Raw genomic sequence first — 25,444 nt, forward strand, 5'->3', positions numbered from 1 at the left:
TATTCAGAGGAAACTTTCTCCGTTGTCGGTGTGATATCTTTCGTTTCTTTAAATTCTACTCGATCCTTTGCATTCGTGGTCCACGGCTCCCGTGGTTTCATACAATCAAATAAATAAACAACCTGATAACCTTTACGTAAACTGTAGAGTGTGTTTCGGCTATTTCACTCATCTCGCAGAGACCTCGTTGTTTTAACAATGTAATCCTTCATCTTAATGAAATAATTAAAAACGCTGTCGCCATTCGAAGTTATTCTTGTAAGTTCATTCAGCGATGATGAGGGAACCATCTCTGCCAGAGCGCGTGCAAAAAACATGGAAACAGTTGATTGACGCCCACGAAAACTCAGGTTTCAACAGAGAGAAAAATCCCTTCGAGGGCGGGTGTTAGTGGTAACCGCTGTAAGCCCTCTCCTGATAAGCAAGATGATAAAAATTCTTACATTTGATATTTTGTTCCCGCTAGTACGGCAATCTCACTAAAACCCATAGTAGAGTGACGACGGCTATCACGTTTTCTCTCCAAGCTCTCTAATAGTCACATTACTTTAAAAGTGAGCGTCTTCAGTGGGGGAGGGGGGTCTTTTCTGTGCTATATTTATGATTCCTTTTTTTTTTTTTAATCAAGATATGACTACATTTTGGGACGCAATTTTACCTTGTGAAGGACAATATTTATTGTAGATGTTTATAATAGACCACGCACATGTAATATAAAAAATGGATTTAAAATCCTATACTGTTAATCTAATAATATAATATTGCTTTTCAAAAGAACGAGCTTGCGTTATCTGGAAACCAAAAAACAACAACAAACAGACTTTAGTAACAAGAAGGTAAAACTAAGGCGGAGATCAACTGCAAATAAAAAAGCTCTATATCTTGGTGTCCACTGTAATTCGCCCATTTGCAGTTCAACTGCAAAGTAGAGGTTGTGTTGGTTTTTAACGGATGCAATAATTTGGAGTATAAATAAAAATATATAAACAATGATAAAAAGTCTTTCACACATGCCTTTTCTTTTAAAAAAAAAAAAAAAAAAAAAATATATATATATATATATATACATACATACATATATATATATATATATATATATATATATATATATATATATATATATATATATATATATATATATATATATATATATATATATATGTATATATATATATATATATATATTCAAGGAGAAAGCAAACCGGATCCTGGAGGGGTCATCCGGATATAAGAACAGCAAAATATACATCTCAGTGCTTCCTGAAGTAAGTTTCTTGCTTAGTACGCTTTAAGGGGTACGAAAACAGTCCTCATTTCTTCAAAAGCCCAGACATGTCCACATCGCGTCCATTTTGGGTCACATAGTTTTTCCAGCGGAACCTGGTAATTCTGATTCCTGGTTCTCCACACGTTTCTTCACAGACTGCCTGCAAATATAGGTAATTGAATTTATTGTATTAAGTCCCGCACATTTTAAGATGGAAAATGAATGATATAGAGCAGGTGTCTGCCTGCAAGTCTACGAAGGATTTAATTGTGGATATAATAACATACTAGGAATAAATACTAACAATTTAGGCGGGGCTCTTTAAATCATTGGGAGCCTGTTGTTCAATGTCTGGCATTGGGTTATTGCTTCCAACTCTAGCCACAAATAAAAAATTAAAGATATCATATTGTAATAAAAGAGATTGACGACTGATACATCATCAAGGTAGTTGACTATTCCCCTCCCCCTCATTCCTTCGTTTTCCTTTTTCTTTCCTTTTTTTTTATTTCTCTCTCTATAGATGATAATTATATATATTTTTCTGTTTATCATCTTATTAAGGTGGCTCGATAGGGTTTTCAACGGCAATACCTCTCACCCTTGACTATTATCTACGACTCTGTTAAAACAAAGATTTTGAAAAATGACCTCCACAGCTAAGATACTTAGATAAAGACGGCCGAAAATTTGTTATGATCAGCGTTACAATGACATCGAAGTTGCCATAGATTAGGGACATTAGATTATTACAGTATTGTAAATATTTCTCGTTTAATTTGACTTTAGAAATTTCCTAGCATTGTTCTCCTGACATTGCGCCAAATATTGGCTTTCCATCTGGTCTCATCCTGGTGCTGAAAGCAGTGCTTGCTGTTTTTTTTTTTAATTCCAAACTTTATTATATTCATTTTAAAATCACTGGCGATTCCTGCAATCTGATTGGCTCTCAGCAGTGTGATTTATTCAAAAATCACACTATTTTTCGCTTTAAATCACATCTGTTCTAAATCGCGTCATTCGTGTTCTAATGATACGTATGATTTCAGATCAAATTGCAGGGCACGAAGTTCGATTACCATTAATTATCACACTCGGAACGAGGGGCGCTAATTAAATATGACCAAAGGTAACTTTTATTTCCTAGTTAAAGCTCCAGAGCGTTAAGTAATTTTTGATTAACTTACATATAAGTATCATTGTCCAAGGCTTCGTTGCTGGGTGAATGAGTTTCATTCATTTCCATGTTTTCTGCAGTCTTTACCTTCCTGACGATTGACAATTCACTGTCAATTTTTCGAGGTTTTTCCCTTTTAAACGGAGAAAAAGGCGATCAGAGAAGATCTTTCTTATAGTAAAAACAGACTGCAAGACAGGTTAATTCTTTACTTTAGACCCAATTTTTAGGCCATAAAGTTGCCATACGTAAGTATCACTTGTTGATCCCTGCCACCCCGTCTAGGTTCGATTATCAGCCGCTGTTCAGGAAACGAATGCAGAAATTCCATACTGATGCGGTGACACTACCCATGCCAGATCGGGGTAATGGTTCTGATTGGGGGAAGCAAATTTACGGCCTACCCAGATCTGGGTTGTGACGTGTCATCAGTATGGAATTTCTGCTCTTGTTTCTCAGACGTCATTTCGTGGGAATTTTATTAATCCCATAAATTCCGTAGATTTTATAAGAATTAAGGTGGCACAGGTACCTTTTTTTCTTATTGCACCACCACACAAGGATTACGACAATGATGATAATCACCACCCCACTAGCAACACAACCAGCAATGATATATTTCATATTGCTTTCTTTCTCCGTAGGTAACACCCGTGTAGTGGCGGTTGTAATCGGCGGAGTTGAAGATGTCGCTGTCGTTGTGTCTGCAAAAAGCGTTTGTACACTTGATATGTTGGCATTGAGGGCGCTTGAAATGCTTGCCAGAGAACTCTGAACGATGGCAACCACGACAGCTTTCGGCATGACGGTAAACGACGATCCAGCTGGAGACTGTATGTAAAATGAAATATTTGCCAGGAGTGGACTCACTGAAATCAGTTTTGGGTAACCAGGCAACACGTGTACTTGGTTCTCTGTAAAGACCAGGCTTCCCGCTGATCTGCGTTTGCGTCGAGAGCTTAAAATGGGAGTGGATTTGTTGTCTTTTTGTTATTTATTATCATATTATATTTATCATAACTACAATGTATAAGCATCATCATCATCATCATCATCATTATTATTATGATATATTGTTGTTGTTGTTGTTGTTGTTGTTTTGTGCAGATTCCTTACTTCACAGCTACTTTCTTAATCTCCGGATCAAAATATTGAAATGATGACAAATTTAGTTAAACTGTCAAGAAATGAGTCTATGGAGAATTAAGCATCCATCCATTCTTCAAGCAATCAATCAGTAAAGCAATAAATCGACAAGTAGTCAATACCTGGTTTCCGTTGATTGACAGTTGCTACCTGTCAAACAATGATCTGTAGCTGCTTGTGCAACGGACTGCTTGAACGCGTCCTCCTTTGGTTTATTCCACTGCAATAAGAAAAATTAGCTGAGAGATCTAGAAATTAGAATGTCACGCTAGTTGACCTCTCTTTTAAAAAGCTAAAATCTGCAATTGTCTTCGTTTCAATTTAATTCCAAAAATAATGGTTAATTTTGTTATTTAAGATTATATTTAGACATTTAAACTGTTTCTTGTCGTCTGTTGCAACGGAGGGCAAGGATAATAATGTATTAAAAACTGTCAACTTTTTTCAAGTTATAATGTTATGCCTGCAAAAATCACCAAAAAGGTTATCATGGTTATTGTTGACTATTGATATCTTCTTCATAACTGTATAGAAACATTTCGTGTATAGGGTAAAGGCAATGACTTTTGCACAGAATTAACCCAAAACAGCAATATCCTTGTGTCTAACTCGTGGCTCAATATTGGCGCCTTTAAGTAACTATTGAATTTGCCCCTTTGGTTTGATCTGGAGCGTCTTACAAATTGAGGAGGGGGTGCTCCTTTTACCTCACTTTCGCTTATCGGAGGGCAGAAACATGGGTTTTGTTTTTAGTCAAATGATGGCCATTTTCGCAAGGTAGGTTTTCAAAAAATTCCAACTAATTGATTGCCAGAAAAATGGCTCACCTCAGAAATATTTAATCCGACATTTACGCTGACTGATTCGGCCGTTTCTTCTGCAGAAGGTGTTCTCGGTGTTGATGCGGGTGGAGGCGGTGGAGGAGCTTCTCCTTTACCAAGTCCTTTGGAAAAAAAGAAATAAATATATTTATTATTCATTCAAAGTATTTCTCTTATTCTGATTGGCTAAAGCACACGCATAATTCACCATAACCAGCTACTGATGACCAGCTTTGAAAGAATTTTGCGATAAATCAACCGATGACGTCAAAAGTGCAGCTTCCTTGCAGTTAATGCACCGTTCACCAAGATACCTGGGGACGAGGTTCAGTTGTTTAGGTTGTGAAAACAAAAATGGCGGAAATTTCACTCGTTTCAAGAGTAAGAACTAGGCGAAATAATAGTTAAAGACATGGCAAGAACAGCAAGAAGACAACTCGAATTGCGACATCGGCTATTTGGAGAATATGTGCGGATCTGAACAACCTTAAACGTGCACCATCGAGAATGAACTTAACATCGACGGTGGTAAGCATTTTTTAGCTATGTTTTTAAACTAGCAATTATTTTGAATGAATAATAAAACAATTATTGAATTCGGCTTTCGTATCATCTGAAGAATTATGGAGATCTCGGAGGGTGTCCTCCGCCTCGGCCTACGGCCTCGACGGATAACACCCTCCTCGATCTTCATAATTCTTCATAAGATACTCAGTCTCGTTCATTAATTGTTAATATTTTGTATTAAGCTGATTTCCTGAAAGGAATAATCATTCCAGTTAGTCTTTAACAGAGGCAGGATTCATAATTCTAGGACACAGGATTGGTTTGGGACACAAACATGGCCGCCGTTTCATTGTTTTGGGACACAAATATGGCCTCCATGACGTCATGTGAAAACACACAATATTAGAACAAATAATTCAAACTTAAGATAAAAGGATTAAGATCCCAAAAACATCCGGCAACCAGTTGGCTATTTACAAGCGTCTCCGAGGATTTTAACTCGGGAAAAACGAAAAAAAGTCCTGCAAGTGGCCAAACTGGAACTCGAACCCGGGACAACCGGATTAAGAGTCCGACGCGCTGACCAAATGGCCAAGCAGCCTCCTGTAATGATGCTGTAGTACATGTGTTACAAAGATATTATGGTTTGGTAATGAAAGACAATCAGGAACTCGGAAATGTTGAGAATACCACTCTTATGCACTGCTAGTGGCCAAAGGTCCTTCGAATTTAGAGCGACGTCCCCTTTGGAATAAGCTACAACCAGAGCTCAAAGTAAGCGAATTCGTTAAAAGTTTTAAGCGTCAATTAGGCGACTTCTTCTAGACGCCTCCTTTTAATTTAGTTAGTTAATTATTTTTCGTGTTTTGAGCTTTATGTGATTAATATTATTACTGTGACATTGACTCTGAAAGGCCTGTTGGGACAAACCAATAAATATGTATGTATGTAAGTATGTATGTATGTAGGAACATGGTAAACTGTAGAAAATCACCAATGATAGTGGCAAAACAACTTTGACTGAACAATCTGTTAAAGATGAGTCCAAATCATTGATAAATCAGAACAAATTAAAGTCATGGCTTGATTCAAATAACAACTGAATTCATTTGCAAGCAAACCTTGGCATTTGTTGTCAATCCAGTACAAATCTTCTCCACAGACGCACTTGTAAGATCCGTGGAGATTACTACAAGTCTGGGAAGCATCTTGACATTGGAAAGTGAATTCCCTGCATTCATCGATATCTTATAAAGAGAACAGAGGTAGACCAAAACAGTTTAACAAAGTTAAATGCTCCAAGATTATACCGAAATCAAAAACTAATTGCGGACAATCTAATGAGTCAATTTAAAATGGAAATGATTATCAGTTTGCATGCTCCGCTTTCACTAATTTTCTTAGTCTTATTTTATTAAGAATAATCTTTTTTTTATTTAAAATTATTTGTTGGTCAAAAATAATTAAAGCTTTGCATGGGTAATTTCAGTTGATGGACCCATCATCATCATTAACATTATCTTCATCATTATCGTAATCATTTTCATTATTTCTCCTATTTATATATATATCTATATCTATATCTATATATCTTTCCTTTTTTATCAGTTTTGTTTTCTTTCAATATATGCCCGAGAAAAACAAGTCAGAACAAACTGGATACCGTTGCAAGTGTAACCGTCACTGTCAAGACTAAATCCGTCTGCACAGGAGCAATTGTAACCTTCCATTCGATTACTACACGTCTGACTGCATAGACTTTTTCCAGTCTCACATTCGTTTATATCTGGAAAAGAGGAGTAGTTAAAGTATAATTATGTGAAATCATACCATTGTACGTGACATATCATAGAGCAGGGTTGCCCTTTGATTAGTCAGCTACACAACCATTTTTAGTGTCGTCAGGAAACGCTCCTTCCCACAAACGGCTGCTGAAAACCAAACTACATTCCTTTCCCTTTGTGTTTGTGGTCTAACGAACTAGCCAATCATGTGAAAGAAATTTAACAATACGTGAGCCGCAGGGCGCCAGGAAGCGAGCACGCTTCTCAGTTTTCGACCGATCAATCAATCGTCGCTGAATTTAGACGGGCTCTTTGTTTTTAAGCAGCGAAAAGGTTAATTTGCAAAAAATTTTGTCTTCAGCGGTCAAGAAAGTTCCAAGTGAAAAAAAGGGTTTGATAGGCTTAGAGGACTTTTACCAAGACCTCCCTAGGCAACCAATTATAGTCGCCAAGTTTCATTTAATTCTGCGATGTCCACCGTAACTGTTAAATATCTTTTTTTAGAAACCACGACCTGGCGGAACGCTCCCAGACAAGGTCAGTGGACACTAGTATGGTTGGGTATCGAGACGAAGCCCTTTACTGGTAATCTTAGATAGTTACAACAGGTCATGCCAACCTGGATTACTTCAGTAACAACTTTCGTTCTAGCGACCTTGTTCCTAAACTACTCATGTTTTAAATGATCAGCTGCCTGAATAAAGTATTTGTTTAAATAAATACCTGAGCATGTCATGCCATCTTGGTTTAGTTCATATCCCGCGTGGCACGAACACTTGTTCTGTCCATCTGCTTGATAACAAACTTGTTAGCAGCCATGTTGACCTGTACATACATTTTCAGCTGACGAAAAATAATAATAACAAACATCACGTTAGGAACAATGAAAGTAAAGGTGATTTTTTTAAAATATATATTTTTTTACATGAGTGGCACAGACAGGCGATAATTGCCCTTGAATAAGAATACTCACGTATGCATTTCTTTGAATCAGCAGGATCCACCTTAAAACTTTCATCACATTTGCAATTATATCCTCCTGCGGTATTTTCACATTGATGCATACAGTCACTGGCAGGGGAACACTCATTCACATCTGAAAGCGCAAGAGTACACTGTAAACTGTCATCTTCATACTTCTTTCCAAACGAAGTGGCATTGAGAATCCGATTCAAGGTTTAGGCAAACGTAACACATGAGATTCTTGCTGACAAACTTTCAAATTAAGAAATGGGAGAAAAAAAGACGAGACAAACAAGGTTGAATCGTTCTTACCCTGGCAAGACTTTTTGTCTGCATCGAGATAATATCCATCATCACACTTACATGCTAATGAGCCGGGGGTGTTAATGCAATTGTGCTGACAGCCACCTTTGTTTACAGAGCATTCATCAATGTCTAAAAGAAACGAAGTATATAGAAAACATACTAAGTACATTTTAAGTAAAAGAGTAAGAATACCAACTCTTGAGTATCTGCTAATGAACTCCGGGCTCAAATGGATAACCTAAAGAAACAAACGACAGAAACCGTACCATCGAAGATGTTTGAGCACCGAAGGGCGTTTGTACGATGCTAGCATTCCTTCGTAGCTAACATAAACCGGCTCGGGATTATATATGATCGTTTGAAGGATGACTATATCCCTGGATATTATTTGGAGGCGGGAAATCATAAGTTGCAATAAACGCCTTTATTATATGACTGTAGAGGCCGTGAGCAATTTGAAGCTAATCCCTTGTTCTGATTGGCCACCAGAGCGTGAAAGAAAGGCCCATCTTGACCTTTCGGGATTTCCCTGGTGGTCCAGCCGCAAGACAAGATGGTTGGGTATTGGCCTTGAGCCGTTTTGCCTGGTCAGTAACCTATAATTATGATATACCTGTACAATCAATACCATCTCCTGAGTAACCACTTGGACAGGGGTCGCATTGGAATCCAGTCTCGTTTGCAGGTGGCGGTAAATCAGTACAGGTGACACCTGGGTAACATGGCTGGGAATTTTCTTCGCAGGCGTCAAGATCTGAATCACAAAAGGATCCGGTGTAACCATCCTTACACGCGCACGAGAGAGTGTTGAATCTTTCTGTGTTGTTGGCATTGTTTTCCTCGCTATCCTCTTCTTCATGAAAGCAGCTTCCATCATTAAGACATGCGCAAACATAAATGACTGGACTTAAGACTGTGGTTGCAGTTCCATCCGACACAATGAAGTCTACTTCGATCTGTAAAAGTAAAGTGCTTGTCAAAATTAATTTTGAAGCGGAATACTCAAAAGAGTCTGCATGAAAATATAAATACGAGCAAATGAGATCTATTTGAAAACGGTATTAAAGAAGAATAAAAAAATCAATATCTTATTTTTTCAGAAGCCCCCCACACCAGGCTGAAGACAAACTGTGATTTACAATAACAAACGGTTACCTCCTCAGAGGTAACCCTCCAAGTCAAAGTTATTGACGACGCATCGCTTGTCGTTGTATAACCGGTGGGAAGTGTTCCAGATAAAGTGAAAGTCAAGGAATCGTTGTTAGGATCCTCTGCTGTCACAATAATAGTAGCTGTTTCGTTGACAGTTATATTGACCTCAGTTGGTCCTGTTAGAATCCTTGGAGGGAAATTTTCTGCAAAACATGAACATTATAAAAATAGACTGAGCATTAAAAAAGGACGGAGATCCCTTACTCTAAGCATGGAATTAGTACTATCACGAAGTGCAGAGATGTGTGGCACAGTTTTATTAAATGGTAACCAGGTTTAAGAAGGAGGCCAATGAGATACCATTGGATTTGAATCTAATTTTCATTCATTTGGTCTGGAAAATGGAGAATAAACAAAGATCCGCAAAAAATGAACTACAACTTTGAATTTAAAGCAATAAATGTCTCCATCGTCTACGATCATCTTCAGTTGCATGTAATACAGTTTATCAGCTTCGAAATAACAATTATGGTGATGCATGATGTATCACCATATACTTGTGCATGTATTGTTATATAGACCTTTGTCACGCGGTGGCCTTTTTGTCCCAAGAGATTAAAAAAGATTTGTATTTGCACGGCTAGCGTCGTTTTCACTGCGAGGCTAGCCGTGCAAAAGAAAGCTTTTTTAATCTCTTGGGATAAAATGGCCGCCGCGTGACAAAGGTCTGTTTCAACCCAAAGTTACTGTATTACTTGCAACTGAAGATGATCATACATCAATGAAGAAATGTCTTTCTTCAAATTCAAAATTGTGGTTCACTTTTTACGAATTATTATTCCTATCAGCTGAGATGTCTGTGTTCGGTGTGGTAGAGTTTACATCCAGACTTCTTAAAAGCGGCAATCCTTGGCAAGAAGATACTTGACAGTAACGACATAATAATATTTCAAAATTTATAGCGCGCATAATCAAACAACTGCGCCACTGTCTTACCCAATGCCTGTGAGTCAATTTCAATTTGTACAGCTACTTGTTTGGTGCTCTCTCCAACAGATACATCTCCAGTGGAAGCGATGTCGAACAAGCAGTTCACGTCCCCTTGACAAGCAAGCTCTGCTGCAACTCTTAACTCGTTGGTTGCAAAATTTATTGGTTCGTCCAAAAAGATAGGAACAAATGACGCATTAGCGTAAGTGCTTGTGTTTTCTCCAGGTTTGTAGGTAAATAGGGTTGTATTCTCCATCACTTGCCCTAGCAAAATAACATATTAGAACATTAGAACATGTACCTTTGTGAACTTTGCACGCGCCTTTTCTTGTTTAAAACATAAATCAAATTATTGGAAAGAAAAATGAAGTATACTGTAGGAAAGATTAGTTCGCAGTTTAACAACTATTTTTTTCTCATTTATGTGTTAAACACTGAGACAAAATGTTAAAGAGCCCCTTGCTTCAACGGTTAATAAACCTCTTGCCTGCACATTTATACTAAATACTGGATAACGAAGGTAGCCGTCTAGAACACTGTTAAAGACTATATAACATGAAATACTATAAACGTGGCACTAAAGTGTGATGAGACTTACAATGTAAGCCAAAATCGAAATGTATCTGACGGCCTGTGGCGTTGGATGGTAGCGTTGTTCCATCAGGTCTCAAGAAGTCATCAAGGGTGTCATCGTTCCAAGTCCCTAAGAGCCCCTTGGTGTTTCCTTTGAAGGATATGGGTGCAGCGCAGACTATAGTAAGAGAGCCTTGTAGTTCAGTGACTGTTACAGATATCCCAGAGGGGAACGTCATGAGGAAGGAGTTGCTTTCTGGACGTGACAGTGCTAGAGATCCATTGACAAATACGCTGGAGTTTGTCAAACCATCGTAGTCATTGTATGGCTGACCATCTATGAGCACTTCCAATCCTCCTGTAAACAATCCAAGCACACAATTTCATATGTTAGGAACATTGACCTGCTTATAGGATGCCATCTAAGGTAAAAGAGAAAAGAAAAAAACTCGTATCGTCTACTGACCTCCTTCTTTCAGAGCAACCTGCACTGTGCTTGTACTTTCCTCCTTCGCCACTGCCGCAGCAAAGATGGTCGCTGTCCCTCCTCCTTTAGCAAGTTTTGTTCTAGCTTGCAGCTGGAAGAACTCATCGTTGATGTCTATCATAGTGTACTCACCAAGTCCGTTGAAAGTGTAGTTTCTGCCGTCTAGTGTCACAACATGAGGATCTCCAAAAGTAGGAGCTGCGATACAAGACAGCAGTTGGTAATCATAAGTAAAATCTCAACAAAAATTTCAAGATACTTTTCAACGAACCTGACGTGGTCTAGTCAAGTTTTTATGTCTTTTGAATCAAGTGAGCACTTTGTGCTGAGTGCTTAATTGTAAAAAATTGTTGTTTTTGTTTATTTGTTTGTTTGCTTTTTCAGTAAAGCTCTGGAGCCCATGGGTAAGGTGATTGTTTGTAGGACCGCCCGTCCGCTCTCTCCATGTCAGCTGACATAAAGTGTCCCATTAACCCACAATTAGAAATAACAATGGGCCATTTCCGAATTCGCAAAGTACGGTAAGATTACATGTAAAAACTTTCATCTAAAAATGCGTTTGTTTGAATAAGAAGGAAGAGAAAAACGTTTTGGTGACTTAGAAATGACACACACACTGTCCTCTTTCATTATACGCCATCCTTATTAGTTTCAGTTGACATTCTAAGAGCCGTTAAAATTAAATGGGATATCCAATGACAGGACGCGGTTAGCCATATTGCGAGTTCACGTACACTTTGAATCGAGGTTGCACGTTTTGAAAACTTTTTCGAATACCAATCGATTTTTTTTACACCACTGGTAATGACAATAGCTAAACAATTGACTGAAACAGATCGCAGAAAGGCATCGAAATTCGACAGAAAGTCGCGTCCTAAAATGCCGAGGAACTGTTATGGTAAAATCAAGGATTTTTCGAGCCAAGTTTAAGTTATTTTGAATGAAAAACAAACTGGCTGGTTCAGCTTTTACACGTACTCAGCTTCGTCATTCCATAATTGTCTGTTCTTTAATGTTCATGACTTTTCTTGTTGCCAAAAATGAGGCAAAAAGTTAAATCGCTTACAATTGAGAAGCCAAAAATAAATAAGTAAAACACAAACACGCAAGAATATCCTACCTTGAACCGGGGGGACATAAGCTTCACAGCCCTCAGATGGCCGCAATTGGTAATATAACTTGCACAGTCTCCCCCTTTTGATTGCTCCAATGCAGCAATATTGAAACCCCAAGACGTCACTTTCTGTGTGGTCATCCTTTAATTCTGGAACTAGCTTATGGAAGCGGTCAATTGTACCACCACGACGCGGTCCGATTATCAAAGCTCCCAATTTATTGGCGTTTATGAAGTAACAACACTTTCTACCGTGGTTATTACTAGAGCGCCTGACCGTGTAGTAGCACCTTGTATAGGGAAAAATTGACTCAACCCATGTATACCTATCATCCACTCTTGCCTGATCCAACGTACAGGGACAAGGGTCCGGTTTAGTAGAGTTGGTAAAATCTAGGTCTAGCTCGTGCTTTTCAAGCCAGACTACGCAATTGAAATCGCTATCCTCTTCACCAGCAGAATTCTCAAGTCGCATGATCCATCGCCCGGGTATGTTTTCCTGGTTTCCAGGAAGGTTGTCAATGCTTTCAGCTTCAACAGTACCTGACCTGTTTCGTGACAACAAAATCCAACAGTCAGTTCATTGAGAACAAGGTTTGAAAATATATATTTCATCTGCCTTTGTGTATTGACATACTATTTCAGTTCCTTGAACTATTAATTTTGTAATGAAAATCACGCAAAATTCTCATGAATTAATTAACAATTATTCCACGAGTGCGCGTTGGATATGAAATGGCCGCAAAGGGGGAAAGAGATGCGTAGCGCCGAGTTAGCTATAAACATCTCATATCCAAAAAGCGCGAGTGGAATAATTGTTTTATTAAAAACGCCCACAAAATATCGAAAATTCTTCCACAACTAAGACAAATTTCGTTACATTTGTAATAAGTTTTCAATATCTTTACAGTAAACCTTGTTTCTTAAGGGGGTTTTTGTAAACTATAGGTATGCAGAAATGCCTCCCCATGTCCGCTACGATGACCTTGTCTGAATCAGTACCTAACCCTTGCTGGCGACTCATTTGTTAAGCAAGGACGACCACGACGGCAGTGAAAACGTCGGTAAAAAAATGAATTTGCGTGCTTTCAAACTTAATCGCGTCTATTTTGACCCACTCAATATGCCAAATGTAGGCAACTTTTCCTGGAGTTGAATTCTTAAGAGCGGATGTCTGTAAATATCGACCAGAAAAAAAAAAAAAAAAAATTGGAAAATCCCAAAAAAATTATCTAGACTCCCCTAGGTATTCTAGTAATGAAAATATAAATGTTAGTTTCATTGGATAAATATTTTGGCGATACGGCGAATGTCAAGTTCCGGCGATTGACGGCCTCCGCCAGACCGCTTTTTAGGGCCCCTAGACCGGGCTACGAAAAGACCACGATTTCAATCGAATTCAAATTCCCGAAATTCCCGCTCGCTCAACATGTGACACGTGAAAGGGCCGTTCTAGACTTGATTGCGTTAGGGTAAACTTTTTTCTGAGTTATGAAAAAAAATCCATTTCTGTCTTACATGTTGTAGATATGCCATTTGAATGAACCGACAATCGGATTTTTTTTTTTTTTTTTTTTTTTTTTTTACTGCGCAGTTTTACTAGACTTGTCGGATTCCCGACGAAACCCAAAAAATCTTAGGACAGAAAATTAACCGCCCAAATTTTCAAGCCCTAATTTCTCCAAGCCCTGAGATTTTTCCGTGAAGGATCAATGTCAGGATCAGTAAATGTTTGTGGTTGGTTTATTCATCGTACATCCCCTGAATTTCACTTTTTCTCATCTGACAGTCTGAACTGCGCGGCCAGTATTGTACGCGTGCGGTACTACACCAATCAGATTGTTTTGAATACCCTTTGAAATTCCTACTTAAATCAAGCTACCTAAAATGTCTATAGATATTTATATTTTCAAATTTTCCTATCCCCAAAGAAATCCCGTGATGAAAAATTTCAAAACAAAAAAGAAATCCCTTTATCATCTCGGTAACTGCAACTCTCACCTTCCCCTCTAAACCCCGCCTCGGGCCGGGCCTAGGGTCAGATATTATTGTTTGCGTCTTTCTTTTTGGTTGTTGAAAGTTGTTCGACACTTTTCCCCCTTCCTCTGTTTGTCCTGGTTTCTGTCAGTTTGGAAATATCCTAATGCGTTGTGCAATTGTATTGCAATACGCTGTATAAGGCTAGTGTAAAGCACATGTCAAGCAAAGGCGTCCTACCACGGTCTAACGATTGCGGCGTCGATATTTGCTTTTGTGTGGCGATACAGCGTGCAAAAATGGAGCGTTGGGTGGGTGATCAGTGTGGTTCAAGTAATAAATAACCGAGCACACAGTACGAGCGCGTAGGAGAGAGCAACTGATCAGTTAAGTGACACTTTACAGTCAGTTCTGCATCATACCATTGAACTTGCGTAGGTGCCTGCACATCTTCGAACTTATTATAGAAGAATCAGTGTAACACGAACCAATCTTTAGCTCCCCCGCCCCTTGTCCGTTAGACACCTAAGGCCATAGGAAATAGCTTGATGACGTAGGGATACGTGACCACTAATACAACTAGTGGTGTGAGATATGAACAATAATAATAATAATAATAATAATAATAATAATAATAATAATAATAATAATATATAGATTTAGCCAGGACTAAAAGCGAAGCTCCTGTATATTAACTCGAATTTATAAGTTAAATCAAACAATAAACTTGTTTTCCACAATTCAGTTAACTTTAGAGCTTATTCATGTGACTTTTGAGGGAAAGGTTAAGTGATTTTAGAGAAAAGTAATTTGCAAAACAGTACAAGCTAAGAGTGAACTTAATCTTACATCGAGTTGATAGCCTTATATGTACACCAAAAAAAAAGCAATCATCTTCATCACATTTAAGAGCGCGGGCTCTTGATCACAGTAGATTAGGCCTGGAAAACAAATTCTTGGAAAACAAATCAGGCCGAATTTTTTGCGTTCGACAAGTTTACTTTACAAAATCTTGCCAACATGCCTGGGGACGTGTAAACCAACCTTTTATACTTTTTATACATCACATCTGAGGTGAAACAGTACCATGAGGCACTGTTTTTATCATACAGACCTCGGACAGAATGCAGTATTCCACAATTTTGCAATACAAATTGCACTCACTCAATATTCAGGACGATCGAAGCACGTTTGGGCTTTTAGCGAAACCGTTCAAAAAATTTCCAAAATCACCTATACGGCTAGTCAGTTCTCACTTTTGACAAGCGCCAAAGTCGACTGTTTAAATTATGATTAATAGAGTTATACGCTTCAACATAATAAAGAACTTATTATGTTTATTTTTTATTTAATGGTTTTATAACGATGTGTAATCGTCAAAGGCGTTTGATACGCGTGACATTTTGACTACTCCTGCATGCAAGCGATGTTCATGAGCGACTGAAAACAAACGGCACGGCGATAAAAATTGCAAAAGAGACTACTAACAATCAATAAAAGGAAAATAATTCGGTGAAACATATACAGAGGCAACAATTTTCATTCACGAAGACAAGTATTAAAGCCCTCTGAAAATCCTTGTTTATGTTTTTCATTTTGTAAGCCGGCTTCCCGGTGTTTGCTTTTTCAAAGATGAACTCGAGGCAAGAAAATCGCTCAAAGCTTTCTTTTACAGCCAGAATTATAACTAAATATTCTTTGGAACGTTTACTTTCTTTCTTTTTGCGGTGAGAAAATGTCTAAAGGCTTTTTTAAGTTCTATAAGCTTATAATCAAACCTGATACTCGGTCAGATCATTGTCTCAAATCTTACAATTAAAAACGTGCATAAACTAAATAGCCGCATAAACTACGCTCGACTTCATTAAATTAGATATAAAAGACAAACGTCAAATGCAATAATTACTCAGGCTTACCATTCGAGATGCGCTGAAAACTATCAAGTAAGGCCAGAATCGCTTCAGACTTTTCAACCCTCTTACGCATCAAGCAAGGTGGAAAACGAAAACGATGCCATCCGAAATCGGATTTCCGACTTTGACAAGCGACGTATTTCTCAACCAAAAACCCAGTAAACAAACTAGCCATGAATAACAGAAGACTCTTGATAGCAGCTGAATTTCATTTTGTACATTCAGTGGAAAAAGACAGCTAAAAACATCACAAGTTGACACAAAACTCTGTCTTCAGCAAAATAAACAAGTTTCAAGATGCTGCATAAATTTTCGGCATGAATTCACCTGTCAAATTTTGACCAATCAGAGTATAAAAATTGGACGTAGAGCGTGGCCAACGCGTGACCTTGGTGAGAAAAGTCAAAAGCAACTGGCATGTCTTCCCTGCCTGTAAAAACTGGCTGAATTTTAGCTTCCGAGGTCAGTTTGAAATCAACATTTTAATTGTGCCGCACATACAAAACACAACATATTTCATTAAATTTAAAAAAATAAACTTGAGCCTGCGATCATTTGAAAACTAATAACTTGTCAGCGGATAACTTCAAAAAGATATCGACCTCGATGGGTCGACACCTGAGCCCGCGAAACGGTCAGGTGATACTGGTCAGCGGATACCCTGTTTTGACAGCTGTCAATTGGTCACAACATTGACGTGCAATATATGTGTGCAATATCAGTCTTCCTGTGCCCCCAAACTGGCTAGAAAGTGTGAGGATTAAACACTGGTTTCCCTGTGGTGCGGACGGACGGGCGGGCGGGCGGGCGGGCGGGCGGTGTACGGTCACGTGATTACCAAATTTTCTTGGATGGGTAGATTTACTTACCCATGGTGCTCCGCAGGCGCGCTTCGCGCGCCAGAGCTCCGCTAATAATAATAATAATAATAATAATAATAATAACAATAATAATAATAATAATAATAAAATAATAATAATAGCCAGAAACGCATTACGGTGTAATACGTTTATAGCTCTAGCTTGCAAACCACGCTTTTGAACCCCATTCCTTGCAGATAAATCAGCGTTGGAGATAATAGCTTTTTTTTTTTTGTCATAATGTTTACTTGCTATGTGACTACAATAGTGCAATTGGTGGACAGCTTAAAGTTAGATTTAAAAAGTACCTAGCCTGCCAGAGGTATTACACTCGTCGTGCAGTAGCGAGTAGACATGCACTAGCTTAGGCCGAGAGTGCACTATCAAAGATTGGTGTCGCAAGCGCAATGTGAGACAGTAGCAGGATTTTCTGCATGTAATTTGGGTGATTTCATGGGTTTGCGTAAGAATATTTTTCCCCCAAACCTCTGGTAATCATAGAATGTTTTTCCCTGACATACAAAGCTATTGTATGGCGGGTATTTCCTTGCAAGACTTTTCTGTGCTCAAAATTAAACTTAAGGATATTTTTTTCTCACATCACTTCTACCACCCCCCTCCCCCCCCCTCCCCTCAAAAGTCAAATGGTCGGCCCCTTATAAGCCCTTTGCACATGATAGGCGCGCCATATTAGCGTTTTGCATAATCACTGCCAAACACATTAGGGACCGGTCATTATTTATCCCCTGGGGATCAGTCGTAACTGAGAACCCAAAGAGGGGGATCGCTAAAAACTTTGGAAGGATTCAGAGGGGAGACCACTCAAAATTGCTTGGAAAATGTAGACATATGGTGGGGGGAGGGGGAGAAGCGGCGGCGGGGATCGTGAAAGTCATCAAAAGTTATTCGGCGGGATCACTTCAGGGAAGTAACATTCAAAGGGGAGATCGGCTAGTATTCACCTTGTTTAGCCCCAAATTCATTTCATATGTTGCGCAGAGTTTTGAAAGCATATTTTGAAAGCTTAGAGATTGCTTTTTAACGTAGAATTTCTTTTTGTATTAGAAATCATGTATCGGATGTGATTTTAGGCCTTTGAAATCTGACTATATTTTGCTCGCGTAAAAGCCTTAAAATTTTGTAAATATTTAAAAATCCATGAAATATTCCAGTTGCGATCAACTCAAGAACATGACCGCTCAATATGTGTATTAAACCCCTTCTAATACGATACCAAGCTCTTTGGGTTGAATCATATTTAAATTCGATTGAAATCGTGGTCTTTTCGTAGCCCGGTCTAGGGGCCCGAAAAAGCGGTCTGGCGGAGGCCGTCAATCGCCCGAACTTGACATTCGCTGTTTCGCCAAAATATTTATCCAATGAAACTAAAATTCATATTTTCATTACTAGAATACCTAGGGGAGTCTACATAATTTTTTTGGGATTTTTCAAAAATTTTATTTTTCCCGCCTCTGGTCGATATTTACAGACATTCGCTCTTAACGATTATATTCAGGTTCAAAAAGAGGAAGGAAAATTCGTCGTCGTATGTCCACGTCCCCCATAAAACGTCAAATTAAGAGGTTTCACGTCGTAGTCGTGCATTGGACGTCAAAGAAATGTACTTAAAAGCGTGATGCACGCGCAGAGCTGTTGTTTTTATCATTAAACCCCCTTTGTTTTTTTGAAGTCGTCGTTGGGGTCGTCGTCGTAGTTGCTTAAGCTCCCTAGTAAAACGTTGAAGTCGTGGCTTCGTTTTTGGGGTGAAGCTTCAGCCCTAAAATTGCATACCTTTTGATATTAAGGAAATTGTTGTCGTCGTCTCCTGCGTTGAAACCAATAACAGGTAGGAACTCATAGTCGGTAAAATATTTGTAGTTTGACCTGTAAAAAGGGTGGAAAAAGGCATTTCTGTCTGTTAAAAATGTATATGTTATCTTAAGCCAGAAAACACTCATAAGAGAAGGTCCCCCGACGGGCTACTCTTTTCGGGACCTGGTCTATATTTGTCCTAGTGGAATCCCTAATTGGCTCTTTAAAGGACAAACACATTCTGGCCTCTACTTAGCCTACTCAATTACTCTTATATCACGATACCGACCTAACTAGCTAGGCTCCCTAGTTCGTCGCCGTTATAATTATTTGCTACTTCTATTCAACCGTTCCAACAGGCATTACTTCAGAGAATACATTAATGCTATTTGAAGTGCAGATTATTGTAGTGCATCATGTATAAACATCGAATGTTCCATTTTAAAATTTGCATACTAACTCAGCACTGCTAATACCCTGCGAGAAGTGGATTTTTTAAGGCCGGACGCTACGCTAGAGAGGGCGATAAACTACTACGAGCGACCGTTTGCTTCTTTTGATCGAGCCCCCGTCCAGCGCCATGGACGAATAGATTAACTTTGATCAGGTTAAAAACTGTTTAAAAACAAGTTAAGGCTCTCGCACATTTGGTTACGTAGCCCGCATAAGTGAGCCTGCTAGCAGGCTATTGCTTACGCTTACAAGTGCTGCCTTAACGCGAGCCTGATGGGAATTTCCACTCTTTTTCGCTCTTTGTCAATCGCAGGAGAACCCAAATGGAGTTGAATTCCTAGGGACTAAATCCGAATTTAATTTTAATTTGATCACGTTTACATGATAGGTGGGGTGACCCGCCACATCTTACCTCACCTATCTAGGGTCCCCCACTTTGATGCAAACAGGCCCTTAAATTCCTTTATGTCTCTTGCGAAACAAGAGGAAGTGAAGTCGTTTGACGTTTTCACTTAGGCATCACGTGGAGCGCATGCTCGATGGAAAAGCAAACGGTTGCTTGCTTAAGAAACCACTCCTCCTAGGTTACACTGTTAAAGATTGCCAAAATTTAGGCTATATTATAAAGGGTAGCATTGGTCACAGATATCTCACGAAAAAGGAGCACCAAAATATCTAGTGTGGGCAGCTGTTGATACCAGGCCGGTGATAAAATGACAAGTAACGATTAGACGTAATAGACTCTCCTTGTTTGATAACTGAATCATACAGCAGTTTTGTATGCGGCCTTCAGAATTATCACTTTTCTTTCTTACGGACATCTGACACGACATGACTGCATGGTGTTAAAGCTTTTATGGAAACTGTTAACACAAAAACTTTAACCGACAAATTTGACAGCGTGTACACATGCTTTTTATGAATCTGTCCTAATATTACTTCTTGATTCCATTCCATAACCTTTCTTATCATTTTTCGAGAATAAAGTTCCTTTTAAGTGCAAGCTGCTTATACCTAGTTTTTTCTATCTGAGTATTTTCTCCTGCAATGGTGAAGGGGGAATTCCAAGGGGCGAGTGTTGGGGAGAGTCGATGGAGGGGGTGATTGAATGTGCATAATAATTCAGGGTGCTTTGCACTTACCGGCTTGTTGGAGCAGAATATTGAATGCCGTTATGAGGATAGTTAAATATAACGAAAGAGAATATGTTGTCAGTGACGATAACTGCTTGAAATGTGTTCCCCTGAAAACAAAGTAAACTGAAATCACAAGTTACATCAATGATTTTGGCTTACTTAACAACTATTTTCTAAAAATTACCAAACATAAAGGAGCGTAAAGCACAGTGCAAACGGACGCCATATTGTTAACCAACAACTCCTAACATTGTTGGATGTTACATGTTGCGCCCATTTGCACACTCACTCTGTTGCTTTTGTTCTTGTGTGTTGTTGGGAGTTGTTGTGCAAAGTTTGAAACCGGTCAAACTTTTAGCCACGGGCAAATGGGCGTAACAATTCCCAACATTGTTGGCCAACAATGTTGGAAGTTGTTGCTTCCTTTTGCACTTAGCTTAGTGCTCGTAACGCTTCATGGGCATCTAACGACCAAACGTGAAAAATACGTCAAAAGTGTCTGAAATGGTTTTCTCTATGCCCTAGAAACCTGTTTGGTTAATTTGAAGCTTTTCTAAAGCATTTTTATCCGTTGGGATACCGTAGGGGAACTTTGGCCGTCTCGAAAGTTTTAAGGTGGCTTTTTGCATTTGTTTCCGCCATCCGAAACTGTTAACTACTCGAGGACATGGGGTTAGTGTACCTTTATAGGAAGATTCTAGGGGACGTATAGTGTTTTTACCGAAATATTCAGGTTCCCTTTTTAAACAATAATCGCAATAACTTGGTAATATAATTTGTGAAAAACACAACCGCCGAAAATCGTTGTAAGCTTTTTAGTAAAAAAAATGAGAGCTACTTAGGCACCGTTTAAATGAAGACAAGTTGTCCTGGAAAGACAGCCACTCTCCCAGCCTAGTCAAATTATGCCAGCGTTTATATGAGAAAAAAAATTGACCCCATTGTCTGAGCCAGCAGCGTTCACGCACGCTCTGATTGTCTCACCTTGACTGAGCTGTTGACCCGGCTGGGCGAGCCAAAGTGTTCATATAGTAAAGTGGGTCCGTTTAGAGGGTGAACCCCCACCATTAAAAAAGAATGAGCCCGTTCTAGCCGTGTCAACCTTATGTTTCTAGTTAAACGGCCGTGGTTCGCCATGCTTTTTAAGGGAATGTAGGAAAAGTTGGCACGCTGAAAGTAGCGCGGGTAGGCGGAGTAACTCTTCCGTACCCGGGACAATTTTTTGTCCATATAAACGAGGCCGTAGACAAATGGACAGTTATCCAAGAGCCTAGGGCAGGATATCCATGCAAAATTAATGGAGTCCTGATAAAGCGTATATTTTCGTATATATTGGATTGGCTAACAGAAAACGTGCCCAGGCTCCAAGTGTCAACAAGGCTTAAGTCTTACCAGGGTTTCCGTAAAATCATTCAAATCCGCAGGGCGGAGATTCACCCATGTCACAACACAAACCCAGGAAGCTTGGAATGTTTTTCCTTCTGGAAGTTTGCTTTGGTATACACTCAGCACGTCAGATGTAGCCTTGCTTAAGGTTTCATAGGCTCCTTGTCCGGTATAGATGTGATAATACACTTTGGATATCGAATTGGTGAATGAGCGTCCAAGATCGACTCGTGTCCAGTATGGTGCTATTATTGAACTAAATCTCAACCACCATCTTTGACCAAATGGGTAAGGGCGCTGATTTATTCTATTCCTTTCAAACTGGATTACGCCATTTGGACATATCTGACATCGTGATACAAAAAATACAATATTAATGGATCGGGATTTTTAAAACTGATTGCAAAAGGAGGAACACTTGAGAATATCTATTCGTGTTAAGAGAACAAGCTTGTTCTTGCTGATTTTGCTGCTTCCTAACTAAGTATATTAAACTGGAAGCTTAATGGTTACAGGGAGGAGAACATGCATCGCTCCATATGTAACCAATGGGGGTGAAAATGAACAAAGCAGTTGTCAAAGGGTAAAAGCACCAATTACAAGGTGTTATCGCTCAGTAAAATCACAAAATCAATGAAAGAACAGCAGTACGAGGGCATCGATATGTCTTGATCAATAAAAACTTGACTATCGTTAAACAAATGATACATAATATTACATACAAAGCATTTTCTGTGACGTTTCCCATAGATTCTTATCCCTCCTCTTGGTATTTTGATTTTTTCACATTTGAGTTTGAAGTCGATAAGTGTGTCTCCTTCGTAAGGGTACAACCGTTTAACAGGCGCTGAAACAGAGATGTATGTGGTTATTATTACAGTACTATTACTATATACAACTATTCCCCGAAGGGGAAGTGAATGGCGGCACTTATACCGAGACGCGAAGCGTCGAGGTATATATCTAGCGCTGTTCACCGACCCTGAGGGGGATAGTTTTTTTAGTATTTACCAAATCAGCTGGATAAAACTGAAAAAAAGTAACTTTTCGTAAATTAAAAACGTCACGTGGTAGGAACTATGTTTACAATTTACAAACATTTCGGGGATTTTGTCAAGTGCACTTTACGATTTTGTTGCAAATTCAGCATGAAAATAATTTTCTACCTAACCAGTGAACAACGAGAAGCCAAAGTTCGTCGCTTTCTTGGTATTTGTTTATACGACTGCTTCATTTATCGCACAAATTTCGTCTTCCGGAAATGTCTCGAAACGAGACACCATCTTGGCTCTGGTTGCAAAACAGTGAATAGCCAAGGATATTCCGAGTTACTGGAGCCATTCAAAACGAGCGAAAATTGCTATTCATTGATTTGGTAAATACTAATTATTATTATTATCATTATCATTATCATTATCATTATCATTATTATTATCATTATTATTATCATTATCATTATTATCATTATCATTATCATTATCATTACCATTATCATTACCATTGTTATTATTATTGTTATTATTATTATTATTATTATTATTATTATTATTATTATTATTGTAATGATGATTTGCAAAAGAAAGCAGTATGTAAAGCAGAAGTCAGTTAATGGTCTGTTCAAATTCACTGTCCTGGATCTCAAAACTAAAAAAAAGAACACACCTTTAGGTAACACATAAAATCTTCTGCTCTAGAACAGTTCAATGCATCACGGATTGTTTTACTTTCCCAACAAGACCCTAATGCACAGATATTCCCTACCGTGGTATGCAGACCCATAATACGGATAATCATAAGTCAGGCCGTCATCGCATTATTTAAGACAAATTTTGGTCCCAACTGAGCCTCGGACTTTTTCTTCCGAGCCGCCTGTTACTGACTTTAAAACATCTACCTAGTCTGTGTTTGTTTAATGAGAAAAAAATAACATCAATATACTAACGTGTCGTTGGTATCATTGTGGTCGTTGGCACGATTACTGTAAAAAAATAGAGAGTAATTTTAGCAAATTTCAATACATGCCTTACTTTATTATTAGCAACCACACCACAAGTATTAAGAGAGATAGATTTCCAAGTGCGGAGAGTTAAAATCTAATTTCTCAAGCGCTCAGTTTTTCCCCTGGTCTGACATAGGTCTTGCTCAATTTGCAGATGCAGGTAATTAATTCGTACTATAGTATGAGAGGGTCAAGATAGTGTCTATCCTAAACATACGCAAAACTTTCGCTATCCTTGTAAGAGCTTGCTTAACCCTTGAGGGTATGCATCTATGAAGACTACAATGCAGAGCGTAGAAGACGTAGTAAAATCTAAAAACTAACGTAATGATTATCTTTTTCTCCAGAGCGAGCCACGCAGACGCTCTCAGTCTGAGTTAATGGTTTAATTAGCTAACTAGGCAACAGATGTATGACCCAAGACCTAAAACAACAACAAGCGTGTTTTCAAGCTTTGCCCAAGGCTAAGCTACCCAGAAACACCCTGCAGTCGAGTGTACGTAGGCTTCGATAGATTGTGCTCGCAACAGTAGCATGATATGCTACTAGTAGTGCTCGTATATTTTTAAAAAAATGCCAATTATTATGTTAGTTTTTTGAGACTTATGCTCATTTTAGCAAAAATGCAGAAATTATGCTTCTATTCTTTACTTTAAATTTGGTAAAAGCACCTCAGTAACCGATGCTGCAAACAAGTAAATTGCAAACAGATTTACCCCATTTAGATCTAAAAAAAAAATTAAATTAATTTTTATTTAAGCTCGAAGCGTGAGGAGTGGTTTCCCAATCTCCCGAGCAAGGGGCTCATGTATCAAACGCTCGAGCATCCCGGATCGAATTGGAATTTAGAAATGCTGGTTTTTGCGGAGAGGGGAAAACCGGAGTACCCGGAGAAAAACCTCTCGGAGCAGAGAAGAGAACCAACAACAAACTCAACCCACATATGACGTCGAGTCCGGGAATCGAACCCGGGCCACATTGGTGGAAGGCGAGTGCTCTCACCACTGCGCCATCCCTGCTCCCCCAATATCCAACATCTAGCAACTTTAAGAGTTCATAATTCATTGTCTGACAACTATAAAAACTCATTACCAACAATTAACAACAAGCACGTGGACGCCATATAGCTGATCTTAGGTAACCGAGCTAGTTATGCCCATGCGTTGAGATCTATGGAAAGGGTCCCTGGGTCACTTCCCATGGGACCAAGGTCCCATGAATTCGATAATAAGCAGACATTTGCTTGTAACACTGATCTCGGGCCAAAAAGGTTGTTACATAATCATTAAAAGATAAACATTGTGCAGCACAACTAGCCCGCAAAAGCGCCTATTATGCTACCTTTGTTTTCTGTTTTTTTTTTTCTTTGGAAAATAGGTGAGAATTATGCTTGTGTACACGAATTATGCCAACAATTGTGCTATCACAATTTAGCAAAGCCCAGTCGAGTATACTTTAACTGATCGATGATGACGACGATGAATGAAAGAATCAATGGAATGAATGAATGAATGAATGAATGAATGAATGACTGACTGACTGAATGAATGAATGAATGAATGAATGAATGAATGAATGAATTAATGGATGGATGAATGAATGAATCTTACTTCCTTTGTTC

General features: G+C 38.8%; 1 protein-coding gene and 1 long non-coding RNA gene across 2 annotated transcripts; both read right to left on the reverse strand.

Annotated features, from left to right (window-relative positions):
- Positions 1–1,177: 1,177 nt before the first annotated feature.
- LOC140943237 (mucin-like protein) lies at positions 1,178–20,664 on the reverse strand. The gene is made up of 19 exons (XM_073392305.1): positions 20,623–20,664; positions 20,445–20,545; positions 18,829–18,921; positions 12,294–12,835; positions 11,153–11,371; positions 10,712–11,044; positions 10,120–10,377; positions 9,127–9,326; positions 8,585–8,927; positions 7,978–8,100; positions 7,676–7,798; positions 7,426–7,491; positions 6,582–6,704; positions 6,040–6,165; positions 4,418–4,533; positions 3,713–3,810; positions 2,977–3,402; positions 2,455–2,577; positions 1,178–1,427 (listed from the first exon to the last, which is right to left on the reverse strand). Exons 1-19 carry the CDS (start codon positions 20,662–20,664, stop codon positions 1,358–1,360), a joined length of 3,525 nt encoding a protein of 1,174 aa, XP_073248406.1. The 3' UTR covers positions 1,178–1,357.
- A 1,171-nt stretch (positions 20,665–21,835) lies between these two features.
- On the reverse strand, positions 21,836–23,804 carry LOC140944173 (uncharacterized). The gene is made up of 3 exons (XR_012166674.1): positions 23,767–23,804; positions 22,547–22,671; positions 21,836–22,169 (listed from the first exon to the last, which is right to left on the reverse strand). It is a non-coding gene; the product is annotated as an uncharacterized lncRNA (long non-coding RNA).
- Between the last annotated feature and the right edge of the window lie 1,640 nt (positions 23,805–25,444).

Source organism: Porites lutea, chromosome 7 (genome assembly GCF_958299795.1).
Source record: "Porites lutea chromosome 7, jaPorLute2.1, whole genome shotgun sequence".
Taxonomy (NCBI): Eukaryota; Metazoa; Cnidaria; class Anthozoa; order Scleractinia; family Poritidae; genus Porites; species Porites lutea.